Here is a 17,472-nt window from a genome sequence, read left to right as displayed (position 1 = left end):
TGTTTATGCATTGTTTATCCATTAAAATACCAAATCCATTTTCAGATGTTTTTCCCAACAAACTTGATCCAAGTGTTTTTTCCCTCACGACTCCACGCGACTGCAAACCTAGCGCCGCCAGGAGATTGGTTTACCATCCATCGGTGGTGGGGGAGATTGCTGGACCCACACATGTGGATAGTTTTAGGCCAAAGCAGCTTATCTTTTTAGGTTGTTCATCGTTTTGGCTTCGGCGACAGCGCTAAATAAAGTTTCTTCAAATCCTACTCCGACGAGGCGACTAGTCCTATCATTGGGAATGGGTCCGGAATCCATGCTGTTCAAGCAAGGACGGTGCGGCGGCGGCGGCAACATACTCGTGGTGGTGCTTGGGAGATAGTCCGAGAGCGGATGCGGATTGTGATCTGCGTCGGCGGCATCTGCAAGATGGTGGAACGTGGATGTCAGGTATGGTTTCCTCCTCCAGTGTCTTTGTCATGCAAGGGTTCCAGATCCGGAGTTTGATGGCTTGTCTGGGGTGTTGCCACGGTTTGCTTCGTTTAACGGTAATGGATTCGCCTTTGGACGACCGGAGCCGCGTCGGCTGCTGACGTCTGGATGACGATCATGTTCTTCTCTGGGTCCGCGTCGACCCGAGCCGCGTCGGCTGGATGACGATCATGTTCTCCTCTGGGTCCGGGTCGACCCGAGCCGCGTCGGCTGGATGACGATCATGTTCTCCTCTGGGTCCGGGTCGACCCGAGCCGCGTCGGCTGGATGACGATCATGTTCTCCTCTGGATCCGCGTCAACTGCTGCCGGCTAAACGATGATCATGTTCTCTTCTGGGTCCGCGTCGGCTGCTGCACGCCTTCACCTTATCCTAGTGGACGCACCAGCACTAGACGGCGCCCGCCTTCGTCTCTTCGTTTCGCCTCCCGTCGCTGCCACCGGTTTCATTCTCTGAGTTACCGCTGTCTTCCTCATCCCGGCTTGCGGGTGCACCGCGAGTCGGGACAGTAGGCCTCCGAAACCGCACAGTCCTGTACGGGAGAAGGGTGATAAGGTTTTTGGGGAGCGCTCCGCGCGACTACTGACTTCTTCATCACGGACTCCGACGACTACTTCCCCGACGTCGACGACATGGCTGGAGAGGACGTCGACCCCAAGTCCAGTGCTTCTGCTGCTGCTGTCCCGTACGTATTTATGCTCTTTCTGTTAGACGTCTTGCCACAGTTCTTTGCTCTAGTTTCTGCCCTACATGTGTTAGGTTGTATTTCATATATGCAACTTGCTATACTGTCTGCTCTAGATGTGTTTAGTTACAGTTCATATGTAAAGTTGCTATTTACCTTCTATTTGTCAAATCGCATGACTTGCTTTATCACTGCTATACTAATCGTGCTCTATCTAGTATTTCTGTTAATAAAATCATTCGGTAAATTGCTCATATTTCCAACATTTCCAGCCTGGTTTTTGCAAAAAAAAAAACTGGGGTACAATTAAGAAAGATATCATTGCCGCTGTACGGAGATTCTTTGAGGATGGTTGGATGCCCGAGGGGGTCAATGACACGGTTATTGTACTCATCCCAAAAGGAAGGAATCCACAAAATCTGAAAAGCTTCAGACCCATCAGCTTATGCAACATGATCTATAAGGTCATTTCTAAGTGTTTGGTGAACCGGCTTCGGCCTTTGCTTGACGAGCTAATCTCAGAAACGCAAAGTGACTTCATTTCAGGGAGACTAATCACTGATAACATCATCATCGCTTTCAAGTGCTTCAACAAAATTCAGCATAGTAAGAATCCTAACAATGCTCACTGTGCATATAAGTTGGACTTGGATCGTACTAGCTAGCTAACCAAAGTATAGATACTATATGTCGATCGTATGATGACACGAATCGTTCGACTTTCTTCTTCTTTCCAGATCGACTAGCTAACGTTCGGCCTCACTAGATAGCCTCCATCTAGTCTAGGTACATTTCTCCTCGTTCGCTTTCCTGCCTTTTGAGTTACATGCAACTACGACTTAACAGTACGCTTTATATACTTTACTGCCATCTGAGTAGGTCTCTTTGAGGCCGAGCGACCTGGTGGCCGTTATCTAGGCCATGTGTTCAGACGTTGTGATTTTTTTGACAAAACATAAATTTTATTGACTCAAAATAAAGCATCAAAAGGATACAAACACAATAAGCACACCCGGCCTCTGCATATTTAGGATACACACAGCCAACACCAACGCACGCACACAAGAACACGCCATAAAAATAGCAAAGTCAAATAAGATCAAAGCTATATATAAGCGAGAAAAAAATAGAGCGATCAGATCCACAATCTACAAACTACATCAGTGATCATATCCGCACCAATCATCTTATGACATCACACAAAGGACGAGGTTCTTCAACAGCAACACCTTCAGAAAGGGAGCGATGCTCAATCGCCTGTCATCGGATCCAACCACTCAAGGTCAGTATCTATGTTTTCATCTTGAAAAATCAGTTCGAACATATCCGAGCAATGCCTTCAACAAGGCCACGACGTAAAACCATCGTCATTGTCAGGCATAACCAACTCGGGTCACCTAGGCTTTTGCCCCGGAGCTCGAGACCGGGTGCTCAAGAAGCACCACCATCAAATCAGTCATGTGTTGTCGCCATCACTTTTCCACGATCCCAGAAGCTATATGCGATGTGTGACCGCCGCCGCTGCACCGCCACCCCTCTGTATCAAGTCGTCATCCATACTTTGCATCTCACTGTCGAAGCAACCACCGGATTTGGAATGATAAACCTTCACGAAGACCTTTCAGTGGCCACCACAATCCACAGTGAGGCCGCTACCGGGATGAGATTGCCCAGCCGCCGACGGAGCCCAGCAGGCAGCATGGCGTTGGATCTCGGTGTAGCAGCCACACCGACGACGGCTGCCGCATCCCATCCATGGTGCCCCACCTCCATGACGGGCTAGCCGGCATCACAAATCGCCGAAGCGATGATGAGATCCGGAGCGGTGAGGCTGTGTGACAGCAACTCATGTAGCTTGGCGAATGATGCCGAGCGCCGCTCCCGGCATACATGTCGCGGCACAGACAAATGAGGCTGTCCGTGTAGGGTTTTGGGGTTAGGGATGCCCTAACTACGACACTGTACTTATATACTATTCCCTCCATCCCAAAATTCTTATCTTAAATTTGTCTATATACGAATGTATCAGTATCTAGACAAATTTAAGACAAGAATTTTGGAACGAAGGGAGTACTACATATGAGAGAAGTATTACGTACATCACACATGTGTGTATATCACGGTGAATGATATATAAGATTTTAGTGCTTTTTGAGAAAAAAGTAGACTATTACGTCCACACCGTTTGAACATATGAAAATCCAGTCGTATAGTTACTTTGAAAGAATTTTTCGCAAAAGAAAAAGTTATTTTGAAAGAGAAAGTCGTATATGTACTTTTTTTAAGCGAAATGGCAACGAGGTTAGTCTTTCTAGGGGTGGGGGACGAGGTGGTAATATAATTAACCCCCCTCCCCTACTGGTTCCGTAACGTAGTGCGTATAGGGTTTTTTTCTTAAGTCAAACTTCACAGGCTTTGACCAAGTTTATAAAAAAAAACTATTACTATCTAAAATACGAAATATATAAAATATGAAACTACATCTTATCTATATATATATATATATGCCCCCGGACCCGGAGAAGATAGCTGAGTAGTACGTAGATAGATTAGATTAGGGCCCATGGCTGCCGGCGGCGTGCTGTACAAGAGGACACCTCCTCATCCTCCGGAACCCCAAGACAAGGAGGGTCCTCGTCTTCCTACCTCGCCGTCGTATGAGTGCTATCCAGAGTAATTAGTTCCTTAACGCATTCTCTTTATTAATGGCCCAATTATATATACATACTATTAACCTACCTAGGTTTGGGAGCACAGCCACAGCGGATCATCTTCCTGCCGACGCCATCAATGGCTACAACCTCCTCAACACCCACCACCGCATAGATGTTAGTGGCATTGTTGTGGCGATGACTGATTTAATAAACATTCATACCGCATAGATGTAATCTGGCTTATTTGGCTTTTGTGAACCCTCTTCTTCTTAATTACGAACAAGGCTATATATAGGTAACATATACAAGGATCTATCGATAGAGGTTTATCTCTTTCAGGCGCTCGGCCCAAAGATACATCATGCATGGATGGAGAAGAGAAGGAAAAGAGAAGAAGAAGAAAGGCTAAAGCTAAAATGCATGCTGCACTAGCTAAAGTACCACAAATCACAAATGCACGCCTATCTCTCTTTCCATTGATCCTTTAAATTTCCTTCCTTTCCTGCATGCTACCTAGCTCACATATCACAAATGTACATCTCTATGTTGTTAGCAAATACTATTACATAGTTTTATTCTTTAGGTCTTAAAAACAAACCTTTATCTCATGGTTACACCACCTTTCACAAGAGCAAGACATGGACACTTACAGCTTGCGACCAGGGGAGGCTGGAGCCAGAGCTGCCTACCTAGTCCTCGACGCGGCTGGCCGGTTGTTTGACATAGGTTGACGGAGATCTTGTGCATCGACCGCGGTGACGGCTCTTGGTTGGTCCTCCGTGGTGAAGTCGGAGTCGTTTTCCACTTATCGGAAAGACCAGGTCCCTGCGATATCTATATCTACATGCGTTTGCTGCCGGCCAAGAGCATGAGCAGAGCCAGCCTAGCCAGCCAGTGTACGTCCGCTGCCGATGATTTTATTTCTATTTTGAGATAGCTCACACAAGTTGTTTTTCTTAATTCATGTCAGCTAGCAACGTTTTTATAGAGCACCACGTCAGCAAGCTACGTGCACATATGGGATTCAGTTTGGTCTCAAGGTTTTCTTCTCAATTCGTGTTCTGATTTTTGTGGGATTTTCTAACCTATTTCTCATTTTTATGGTTAGCCCGTAATGTATAGTATGATATGTGGCTACCTCTCTTTACCCTACCATGTTTATTTCCTTCTTTTGCATAAAGATTTATAGTATTCTGTAATTTTTTATTTGTTGCCTCTTTCTCCAACAATGATGAAATGTTTATTTGCTTCAGAAAGGCACTGCACACATGCTTTTGAAATCTTTGTTCATCGATGATTCAGTTTCTTTGCTGCATGTTTGTAAAATTGATCACAGGAAAGTATCATCGCTTGGACATCAAAAGCAAATTTTTGACGCAGAGATTAGAGGATTTCAGCTGCCTGCGATGGTAGATACATTTTTGTGAATGGAAGAGCAAAGTGAATTTCAACCTTTTTGAAGCAAAATGGGTGAAATTGGATGAGGATTGGAGATGGCGTGTAACCTACTTACACATGGATGGTATGCTCGTCATCTTGCATGCATCTTGTATGCGGAAAGGCTCTTTGGTGTACGTAGTGGCAGTAGCATGATAGAAAATAAATAAATAGAAGTCACAGTTCAAACTGAATAAGGTTTATTCTGTCTTATGAATACAGTACCGTGGAAACAATCATTAATATGCAATATCAGGATGGCTGATCTACGCAACGCTCTATTACCAGCTTAATTTATGTTAATAAACAATGGTAAAAATTGCTATAGGTGATGCTCATTGGCCATGCTCGCCACCACAGCCACTCCCATTGCCGTAGCCATAGCCTTTGCCACTTCCATGCCCAAAACCATCACTGCCGCCTCCACCGCTGCCTCCTCCACCGTCGCCGTTCATACCACCACCACCTCCCCCTCCACCGCCGCCTCCTCCACCACCGCCGTTCACGCCACCACCACCTCCCCCTCCACCGCCTCCTCCTCCACCACCACCTCCCCATCTACCGCCGCCTCCTCCACCACCACCTCCCCCTGTCTCTCTCTCTCTCAAGAGAAGAAACCACCTTCCAACCATCATCGAAAGCAAGGGAGCAAAGCAGAGCAGGTGAGAAATTGAACAAGGGGAACCAAGAGCAAACGCACTTACAGCTACGATACCAAGAAGGGAGGTCGCCTTCTTCCTTCCTTCCTCTCCTGTGCGATGCAATGCCACCACCAGCCCAACAAGAAGCTTGTGATATAGAGGACGGAAGGAAAGGCTTGCTTGCTTGCTTCTTCTTGCTGTTCGTGGTTGTCAGCTGCAGCAGCTCATGTCAGATCATATATGCAGTGCACATGCCAAAAACCAAAACAAAAATACATAAAATAAAGCAAGCAACACTGCAATTTGCAGAGCAGAGGGGCTCACTTCCACGTGCCGCACTTATTTGTTCACCAGAGCAAAACAGAAACAATAATCTGACTTTTCTGAATCCTTTTCTTCTCATCAACATGATTTAGGTAACATACATACATATACATGGATGGATCGATATATAGATAGATAGGGGTATATCTGTTTCAGGGGCTCGACCAAAAGATGCATCATGCATGCTGCACTAGCTAAAATGCATGCTGCACTCTCTAGCCAGCTTAATCATAAAGTGCAAAAAAGAAAGGAAAAAAAAAGGAAGAAACCCTAAAGCTAAAATGCATGCTGCACTAGCTAAAGTACCACCTAGTAACTATACGTATAAGTTATTAAAAAAAACCTAGATCACATATCACACATATCTATGAATGTTAGCATATACGTGCTTATTATCCTTTACGTCTTCACAACAAATCTCATAACTACAACACCTTGCACGAGACAAGGACTTGGAGACTTGAATGGGAGGTCTGAGCCGGAACCTCCTAGCTAGTCCTCGACTTGTCTGGTCGATTGTTTGGCGTACATTTTTTAAATGAATATATTAATATCGCGAAGATATCAATTACACCCGGACCCAGCCTCTGCGCCAACAAAATGTCTCGAAGACATCCAAGATGCAAACAACCCGAAAAGAGAAAAGAAAGAACCACAGTGATCAACTCCTCTCAACAGCAGCACGCAAACCACCACCAAAGACAACACCCGAAAACATAAAATATCTCCAAATGCAACACCTTCAAGAAGGAAACAGTGCACAATCTCCTTCATGTAGTGTACGGGGGCATGGTCGGCCCTTCTGTTGAACAGACTGTTAGGTTGCCAAATAGTTCACTTAACTTTCATCTTATGTTTCAAATAATTCACTTAACTTCTGAATTATAGTTTGTCATTCACGGCCTACCCGTACCACCGGTCCACGCCGCTGCGGCCGCGGCAGCAACACTACTACCAGTACGGCTCCGCCCCGAGCACCGGCGACTCCTGCTCCATCATGTGACTGCCTGATGTACGTATGCATCATTTCTGAAATGCACTACATATGTATGCAGTACTGTACCTTCAGTTCTATTAGATATCATTGAGCAATTGAGTTTGTATGTACAAGCAGGGTTGATTTACTTTCACTATACCCTGCCGCCATTTTTGTCACAAGACTGACACGCTATATTTATCTATACATATTTGAGTTTTCTTAATAATTTGATTATCTCACCGCTCAACTGATGGAGCTTGCAATACACGATCCAGTTAGAAACATAGAAGGGAACAAATGATGGAGCTTTCTCCCTGGGCTTTCCATCAAACAGGTAGGGTGCAACAGCAGAGGCCGGTGGCATTCTGATTGGCTCAAGGAATCACTAATTCAGTGCAAAGATATTATATGCAATTGTAGAAATGCAGTGAAAAAAGATAAATTCAGGCAGCATCAAGCTTTCAGACACCTACTTCCTGGAGTAGCTAATGTAAAAAGGGAGCGAATCTCAAATCAGTGGCAGTTGTACTAATCGGTGGCCACTTGCAGTTTTTATCATGGATATGAATGCATTTGTAATACACGGGATACAAATCCAATTGCCTGGAATTATTATCGCCGGGTGTATTTCAATTTTAGAGATGAAGCGGTAGCCAATTATATATGTGGTGTTTCAAGCAGAAACTAAGTTAAATGTACATAATTTCATCCCAATCGGTATTTGTAAACTGTCCTCACAGAATAATAGCATACGTTACTTGAAAAACTTAGGTATGTCAAAAGTTATTGCAAATCTTTGAAGATGTTTAACTGTATGCAACATCTATTATATCACTAAGCACAATCATTTGAGGTGTCCAATTAGAATTGGGAACCTGATTTTGATCAAGTCAATAATTTCTCAAAGCTCTCATTCAATTCTTTTTTACTATAAATTATGCTTTCTAATTTTGAAGTCCTCACAATTGATTAAGGTGTCCAATTGAAATTGGGTCACCTGATTTTGACCAAGTCAACAATTTCTCGAAGCTCTCATTCAATTCTTTTATACTATACACCATGCTTCCTAATTTTTAAATCCTCACAATTAATTGAGATCTTCAGTTTAGAACTTGGTCTTTTGATTTTGACCGGGTCAATAACTTCTTAAGGAGCTCCCCCATTTAATTATTCTAATTCACCATATTCCCTAATTTTGAAGCTCTTTTATTCGATTAAGATATTCAATTTTGAGTTTGATTTACGATTTTGATCAGGCCAATGATTTTTCAAATCAATCAACACCAACGGCTAGAAAAACATATCAACCCCGTGCACCCTCTTACCACCTAGAAAAAGAAGCGCCACCATGTGATGATACTATAGTACTAATATAGTACATGTAGCCACCGACGTAGAAATTTACCCACAAAAGTATGAGTTGATTAGCGCATAACACATAATCACATCATGAAAGGCCCACCAAATAACCGCATTATAAATAACCATAAAACACACTGCATCGCCTCCCCCATCCGCCAAACTAGATATTCCATCGGTTCCAAAATACAAGGGGTATTAGTTCTTTGTAATGTCAAATTTCTTTAACTTTGACCAAGGTTTAGAGCCAAAAATATCAACATCCACAATATTAAGCCAAAAAATTATGGAAATTCATTTCATGATGAATCTAATAACATCAATTTGATATTATGAATTTTGATATATTTCTTCATAAATTTGATCAACCTTAAAGAGGTTGGATTTCCAAAATAGTAATACACCTTATATTTTAAAACAAAATGAGTAATTTTTTTTTGACAATCTCAACAACACCACTGGTGCAGCAAAGCGCACCCAACATTTCTAGTCTAGAGCTATATCTAAGAGAAAGAAAGTCCGAACTGTGTACATCACAATCCGGCTCACGAGTGGGATAGTCGGCCGGGCTCCCAGCAGGAAGGGCCCCACCACAAATGTGCGCGCCAGCAGACGCAGAGTAACCGCGAAGAGCGGAAAGGGTCATCAAGGCACTGCATAATTCTTTCAAAAGAGATGAGGCGCGCTGCTAGCCACTCCTCCACGTCCCATTCATTGTAAATACTAGGGGGCACGACCTACTTGAGGCCATTTGAGCCAAGGCTTTTTTTGTTTTCTTTTCTTTCATTTCATTTCCTTTTCTTCTCCGTTTTCCATTCCTTTTTGCATTTTGGTTCTCCATTTTTTGTTTTTCTTATGTTGTTTTCGTTTCCACTCTACATTTCCATATATGCCAAATTTTTTTAATAAATGATCAACATTTTTTGTACTACCTCCGTCTCGGTGAATAAGTCATTCGCGTAGTTCTAGGTCGATGATTTAACTATCTAAATATGCATTATATGTGACAATATATATATATATATATATATATATATATATATATATATATATATATATTTAGAAACTACATCCGTGTAGAAATCTAGTGATATACTTTCATGACATATAACACATATTTATTTCTTCAAATCGATGACCTAGAACTACGCGAGTGACTTATTCACCTATGCAGAGGTAGTATACACGTTCAACATTGTCCGAACACTTATTCAACATCTTTTGCTTGATCAACAATTTAATACTTATTTCAACATTTTTTTAAATATGTCGTTCAATATTTTTCAAATACATAATCAATATTTTTATATACATGATTAACATTTTTTGAAATACTTGTTCAACATTTTTTCAAATACTTTTCCAGCTTTTTTATATACATGATCAATATTTTTGCACATACTATTTCAACATTTTTTAAATACTTGTTCAACATTTTTTTCAAATTTTCTTTGAAAAGTGTTTTTGTAATATATATATATATATATAATTTTAAAGTATAATAAAAATAAAAAGGAAAAAAGTGAAAACAAAAAGCATGGAAAAAAACGAAACAGAAAACAGGCTGCTGTTTTCTGTGTGCGTGGGCCGGCCCAGCTGGTGTTCCCTTCTGCAAAGGGTCACTCCTGGCTCGCTTAGTGCGAGAAATAGGGGTGCCCGAAAACCAAGGGGTTTGCACACCTCAAGCAGATCCCCGTTGTGGCACAGGCTACCGTCACTAGATAATTTATGTGGATATGCTTTTAGATAATTTATGACCTTACTGTCAGCTTGTGCTTCTGATTCATCTCTTCTATGACTGGCGTAATTTTTCTCATTTTGTATGCATCATGGTGTATTGGTATTTAGACCGGTTAAAATCTGTTGTTTCGTGTTAAAAGAGAGCGTACAAATTATTTATTTGTTTTTCACTATTGTTGAAGAAGAATATATATGATCCTGCTGATTATGTGATTATCTTGTTGGTACGAGTTTGACTGTGAGTGGCTGCTTGCTAGGAGTGGCATTTCAATCAAGGCAATTGGACATTTAAATATTTTGCCAGACCAATGATATCTGATCACTTACAGTCTTACATACACGGAGTTAGCATGTAAGATTATTGCATGGATTTAATTTTCATTCCTTGACTATCCACTTTTGCAAGATACACTTGCTGAAATCTTTGCCATGTAAACTCACAACTTTGTCTCAACCCATATTCCATCAAACCGGATAAATAGGGGAAAATACTACAACATGATAAATTTATTGTGAGATGCAAGCTACCATGCCTCAAACTGACGGTGTAGAGTATGTCACTCCCTTGGACACCGCCACAAACATTCGACCAAACATATTAGAATTAAATTACTAGCACACATTTAAAAGTGTAAGTAAAAGTTTATTAGCACACATTTAAAATAGTGTATGTGGTAGATGGCAATCCCTCTTGGTCGCTGCATGCATGCCCAAACTTCTTTTCCAAAGACAATGCACGCCCAAACATATAATGGAAAAATTTATAATTAAACAAAATAGTTCATTTTATATAGGTTTAAAAGATGCATGATGCACACCTGCCAGTATTTTAAAACACATGCATATATCGCCAGGTAAACCCCGGCGGATAGTGCATATACAAGCCAATACACATATACACAATGGAAAAACTAGCACAAGAGAGGCATGCCTGCATGCAAACTCTCTAGAGGCCACAATGAGAAATTAAATACGGCACAAACCAATATACGGGTCACCATATATCGAACGACCGTCTGATGGATGATTAATTTATGCACGCACACACATATATCTATGTTGTCTTGGATCATCAGTACTTCCACATGTCATCCATACCCATGTTCATCGATGAGGTCTTGCCAACTGCTGTTGCGGCGGCGTTCCCCTGGTAGTTGTTGCTCAGCCCGGTCACAGCATGTTCCTGTGACACCATCGACGATGGCCCACACCCAGGCTCAGCCCCGACCATGAAACCCCGATCTGCACCCACATACATCATCATCTGCTGATGTTGTTGGTAGAACGACAATGGTGGTGTTGGGTCTGACATCATCTGCTGGTGGTGGTTCCCGATGTAGTGGTCATTCATAATAGGAAGCGCCATGCTACCCATTATCGATGAGCCAGCACCGATGTCGCGCAATTGGTATGGAGAAGTTGTAGGAAGCAACATTGGATTTGCTAGCGATGACGACATCTCATAGCCCATGAGAGGAGGCAATGTATCTAAGTCGGCGAACCCCTGCTGATGTTCCGCTCCGATGGACATTGGCATGACATATGACGGCATCACCACCTTCTTCAGTCCGGCGCTCTTATGGAAGATCCTACAAACCACCCACTGTTCCTACAAGCATACATAAATTAAATAAGTGCAAATCAACTATGATCAGTAGCATGCCCCAGGTGTGACTCTTTTGTCACAGATGCCGATCACTTTGTCATTCACTACTCACGTCCAACACATATATCCCATAACTTGGGTATTTTGGCGGCCCTGTCCAAGTGCAAACCTCTGGAAATGGGGACACAGTGACTCCCCTAGGCCTCGATTCCAACATTTGGCCTCTGTCGACCTTTCCATCCTTTAGAATATTTAAGACTCATGAAACGCTACGACATTCCATTGCAGTATTTACTCACCTCGGTCTACTATCAAGAACACTACTGATGGTTTCCCTCTTTTTACCCATACATTCAAGTAACCTACTCAAGGAGGCCGCTATGTCATGGCCGCTTTATCTCCCCTCATGCATCGGTGCAACCTTGTAATTCTTGCCATGTATTGGCGACTTAGAGTAATATTCAAGTGGGGATTCTCCCCCTGATTGTTCAGAAAAGGTGGCTAACTAGCTAATGGCATGTTAAGAATTCATGACTACTACTATATACTATAAATTTATTATATACCTTGGAAGACGCGTTGGTGATGGTGACGGTGCGGGTTGCGGTGGACGGGTTGGAAGTTAGCTGCTTGTTGCTCTCAAGCCTATACTCATGCATGATCCAGTTGGTCTTCTCCCCCCTAGGTGCCCTGCCCTTGTAGAAGACGAGCGTCTTCTTCATGCCGATGAGTGTGAGCGGCGGGTGGAAGATCTCCTTGTCCTTTCCGGTGGCCTTCCAATAGCCAGCATTCTTCGCCTGGTTCGTTCGTATCCCGGTGGGGTACTTGCGATCCTTTCGGCAGTAAAAGTACCACTCCTTTTCCCCCATCTTCGCCTTCTCCGGTAGCTCCCATGGCTCGTACTTGTTGAGGTTCACATCCTCAATCGCCGCAGCGACGAAGGCTTCATCGAGCACCTTGGGGACCACATAGAATTTTATGATCTCCTCATCCGTTGGGTGGAACCTAAACCCCGGCGGTAGCTCCAACTTCTGTTGCTGAACTTGAAGGTGGTCTGTCATGGTGGAGGCTTTCTCTGCAATGGATTCTAGGGTGATGGCAATATTGGAGGCAATCATAAATATGTAAGTAACGAAGGAAGGAATTTAATAAGCTATGGATATCCATGGAGGCGCTTAAATAGGAGTAAATACGTGTACTAGCAAGGCGCTTGCTAGAGAAGTCTTGAATTTTTTTTGCCTTTTTTAATTTTGTATCTAGTGGCACTCACTATGGATGGATAGATAGATTGCTTCCTCATCTTTACAACTATGCATTGTTTGTCCTGTTGGAGGTGCCACACCCTTGTGGTGACAAGTAGCTAGGTTTCTCCAACCTCTCCAATCCATGACATGCCAGATTGTTCTCATTCTTGTTAATATATGAATATGTGCTCTTCGTGCTACCCCTACTCGTGTCATATGCATGCTTCTGTTTCTGGTGTTTGGCTTTTTGATGCAAGGCAAACAAACACTCACATTTGTCTCGCTAGCTGGATGTGCATATGTAGCACTGCCGCTGTTTTTTGTGATGTTTGATCTAGATGTATGGACCTATAAATACTATATATCACCTACCACACGTTTATAAAAAACCATGTGTGTTTCTTAAGTCTATGACCCCTCTACACCCAGCCATAGTTCACCATTAATTGCTAGAAATACATGGAAGGATAATTCTCAATGCCGTGGTGCCTATGGGTGTGAAACACAACCAGGGTCACATTGCTCGTGCAGGCCCGCATGCAGCATGCGCGGCCATGACCGATCTTTATCTTCCGCTGCGTAAAACCATGGCCTTTTGTATCTGTTACCACCGCTACGACTGAATTCCTTCATGCATACGCATGATTTGTCTGGAGATAATCATCCGTTACATGTTTTTTATCTGCTTTCCAGGGTGCCTTGTACTGGTGTGTACACAAATGTGCGCCACACATCCTAGATACTTGCCTTTTCTAGAAAACCCGGCACGGGATATATGGATCAACCCAGCAATCAAGGTGGACATGACTATGTGCTTATCAACTGGATGCTTGGCCATATCCCAACCTTGCATGCATCTCCTCGTGCCCAGGCAGTTTCTAAAATTAATGATCAAGAGACTTTTATGGGTTTAACTTTTGCATCTAAAGGTGTCATGACCTTCTCATCAGAAGTTATGTAAGAATAAGAAGGGATTGTTGTTTAGAATGTCTGATTAGGAAATTAAATAGTGATGCTGTCATTTTGGTATTATTTACTATTGAATCCACACTTCATAAAATTGTGACATGTTTACTATGCTCGAATTTCGCTTGGGGACAAGTGAGGTCTAAACTTGGGGGAGCTGATACGTCCATTTTGCATCACTATTTCTTATTATAATTTACTCTTTATCAATGATATTTTGCACATTAAAGCACAATTCTAATGCCTTTTCCTCCTTCAATCTACATGTAACACATGTAGAGGGAAATTCACAGTAAATCACCAGACAACTGAGAACATGGTCAAAATAAAGAACAGAAGAAAAAGTATTTTTTTAAGAGCTCCAAAAGGCCTGATTTTTTGTTTTTTATTTTTTTTCCTGAAGAAATGGAGCCAAAGGCCAAAACATGGACCGCATAAAAATATAAGTGTCTAGCATTGCAATTTTGATCTTTAGTATTGACAAAATCAATTTGAATAACCACACACTCTTGTGCTTGCCGATTTAGTGATTTCGGAGGTATCTTCAGAAAACGCGTTCGAGTTGCTCTGGACATTTTGCTCTAAGGAGACACACCCATCACCATAAGATTGCTCATAAAGTACTACTTGTTGAGGATAGGAGGAAGAAAAAGTATACTCGATGTTCACCATATTCTAAAGCACTCTGTGAGTCAAAACAACGAGTTAACAAAGAAAAGATATATTAGCGATAATCTGTCAATTTGGCAGTTTTATAAACAAGCAGGATCAAGCATCAGCATTGTATCGGTAGCATCTCAAATATGACAGAAGTACATCGTCTTACATTATTATCATATTCAGGAGCCATCTCTTCTGTGGAGTCCTGATAGTATCCCGAATTCATCGACCAAGAAGGCTGATAATATGTTCGAATGGCCTGTCGGGTATGTATTGTATGCATAGGGCTGTATCGCACATGACTGCTCCAAATGATCAATATTGTGCTCACTTTTTTAATCAATAAATATTGGTTTGGTTGGCATATGTTAATAAGTTCCATATATGGCGTGTCTGCTAAACTCGATGCATATAGGCAACAAAACTGGTAATATTAAGGTGAGCCGCTGGGTTTAGATACATTCTAGTCAGCAAATACTTATCAGCGACAGGAATAAAGTGGTGCGCATGTCATGTGGTTCAGCTAGCGCTCCATGTCAGGTACAATATCTGAAAAATTCATGCTACATCAACAAGTACATAATCAGCAGGACTTTGAAAGCATAATTATATTAAAAAAATTGTGATGGACAATATCCACTCATAACGAAATACATTGTAAGGACTAGGTAAGAACAATGCAAAAACAGACGTATATTAATGTGCTTCCGCTAATTTTGGCTGCAACACAAGAAATTAGACAACGTTTATTATATAATGATGAGATCACGTACGATATGATGTCTGGTTATCACGGAGGTCTGATGCGCAGGAGTGATTCCACATACGGCACCGTGTAGTGGGCAACAAAGAGCGCACCAATGTTGATTTTTCTGCCATTCCGGAGATCATACAACATGTCACGTGGCATGTTGATTACTTCTTCAAGGGATCCATCACGGAGATCACACCGGAGAAGGATGCACGCATCAACGGTGATGAATATCTTGTCCCGTTCAGTCGACGCGCAAGCAAAGGCAAGAAGCATTCTTGGTATCGGCAGGCAGACTCGGCGGCATAGTGACCAAGCCAGATTTGGTCCATCTTCCGCCAACCAAACGGAAATCTCCCACGGAGAGGTAGAGTGGATATAGCATAACTTTTCACCTAGCGCCGATAGTGAATCGTTCCCGCCTAGATAATCGCTGCACGGAGGGTTAGGGTGCACCGTAAATGTTTCATCAAGTAAACTGAATCGAAGTATGACGTTCGAGATAACCTTTGCAGGTAGTAGCATGGACTTGAGAGCACTCCAAAAGAAGGCCCCCGGGAGACAAATCGGGGTCCTGGCCTTGATAGGGTATGGCGGATCCACGGTGGCCTTCCATACCAAAGCTTCTTCCTTGCCGACATCACCACCGAATGTCAAGATCTCATGTCCGCAGCTGTATTCTCTAATGGCGCCTCCTTCTTCCACATCCATTTGTGGAATATCTCTGTAGGAGCGGATGAAGTGCCTGGCCACCTTGTAGGCGCCACTCCAGGGATCAAAGCCAAAGGCGACCCTGTGCTCATGGAGAAGGCTGGGGCTTCCAGGCGGCAACTCAACAAACTCTCCAGTGGCCGGGTTGCAGATGAAAATTTTCCCCATCAAGGCAGGGATCAAGATGAGGCCGTCGCAGTGGAGAGGAATGCTGAACGCCGGGACCCCATAGGGCTGAAACTCCTTTCGGACCATAAGCTCGGCGCACTTGCTTTCGCCTGGCTGGAAGCTGAAGATGTTGAGGAATCGAGAGGCCTGGTACTTGCGCGGCACCACGACCATGGTCGACCTTGAGAGCTCCAGGTGCCTGCGGACGAAAGGAGTGCTGGTTAGTGTGGCGCGCCATGACTTGCAGACGGCTTGGAAGCACAGGAGGGACTTGACGGGAAGAAGTACCAGTATCTCGAAGAAGATTATTTCATCCGGGATGAAGCTGCTACTGCTACTGCTACTGCTACTGCCGGAGGGTAAAGGCAGTGCTGATTCCGGTGACTTCCAGCCTCTCCGGCAGGGTCGTTTAGAAATCGGGGGCTTCATCATCATATCGTTATTTTTTCCGACCAACATGAATCGGCTGTGCCCTGCGCCTTCGTTCGTACGTAGGCAGGCAGTCATATATGTAGTGGTCAGATGGGAGCGCCTACTAGTACGACTTAGACTCGGAATTTGTATCAGAAACAAAACCCGACCCCCAGCAAGACAAATCACAAACGAGTCGGTATCGTAATGAATAAGCACCACAAGAAATAAAACCTTTTGCTAAGCTATAATCGGGTTTGAACAAATGTATCCTAATCTATCTATCTATCTATCTATATCTATCTATCTATCTATCTATACCCCTCTCTCTCTCTCTCTCTATATATATATATATATATATATATATATATATATATATATATATATATATATATATATATATATATATATATATATACCTATACCTACCTATACTAATTCTAGACTCCCTAGAAATTACCACGTTAATCAGATTTTACGAGCCGTTAATCTGGTGGGACCGAGCTATTACGGTGTAGATCAACCCATATATAAATTGCCACTTTAATTGGAAAAAGAAAAACTTATATAATCGATTCAGTTTACATGATGGCCGATCACAAGAGTTTGTCCAACCTACGACTGCATCTCCAAATAAAATAATTATG

The 17,472-nt window shown here is 42.7% G+C and overlaps 2 protein-coding genes across 3 annotated transcripts; both read right to left on the bottom strand.

Moving 5' to 3' along the window:
• Positions 1 to 11,133: 11,133 nt before the first annotated feature.
• LOC123147361 (NAC domain-containing protein 20-like) lies at positions 11,134 to 13,065 on the bottom strand. Its single transcript, XM_044566594.1, has 2 exons — positions 12,481 to 13,065; positions 11,134 to 11,917 (listed from the first exon to the last, which is right to left on the bottom strand). Exons 1-2 carry the CDS (start codon positions 13,030 to 13,032, stop codon positions 11,381 to 11,383), a joined length of 1,089 nt encoding a protein of 362 aa, XP_044422529.1. The 5' UTR covers positions 13,033 to 13,065; the 3' UTR covers positions 11,134 to 11,380.
• Positions 13,066 to 14,154: 1,089 nt separating this feature from the next.
• On the bottom strand, positions 14,155 to 16,882 carry LOC123147360 (uncharacterized). Of its 2 annotated transcripts, XM_044566593.1 has the most exons (3): positions 16,703 to 16,882; positions 16,043 to 16,613; positions 14,155 to 15,968 (listed from the first exon to the last, which is right to left on the bottom strand). In XM_044566593.1, the coding sequence occupies exons 2-3, from the start codon at positions 16,586 to 16,588 to the stop codon at positions 15,927 to 15,929; spliced, it is 588 nt and encodes a 195-aa protein (XP_044422528.1). In that variant the 5' UTR covers positions 16,589 to 16,613; positions 16,703 to 16,882; the 3' UTR covers positions 14,155 to 15,926. The 2 variants fall into 2 exon arrangements, with proteins under 2 accessions (XP_044422528.1, XP_044422527.1); XM_044566592.1 differs by having other exon boundaries at positions 14,155 to 16,613.
• Between the last annotated feature and the right edge of the window lie 590 nt (positions 16,883 to 17,472).

Source organism: Triticum aestivum, chromosome 7A, assembly GCF_018294505.1.
Source record: "Triticum aestivum cultivar Chinese Spring chromosome 7A, IWGSC CS RefSeq v2.1, whole genome shotgun sequence".
Classification (NCBI taxonomy): Eukaryota; Viridiplantae; Streptophyta; class Magnoliopsida; order Poales; family Poaceae; genus Triticum; species Triticum aestivum.
Note: the sequence above shows the minus strand (reverse complement) of the source record. Positions and strands in the feature narration are given on the sequence as shown.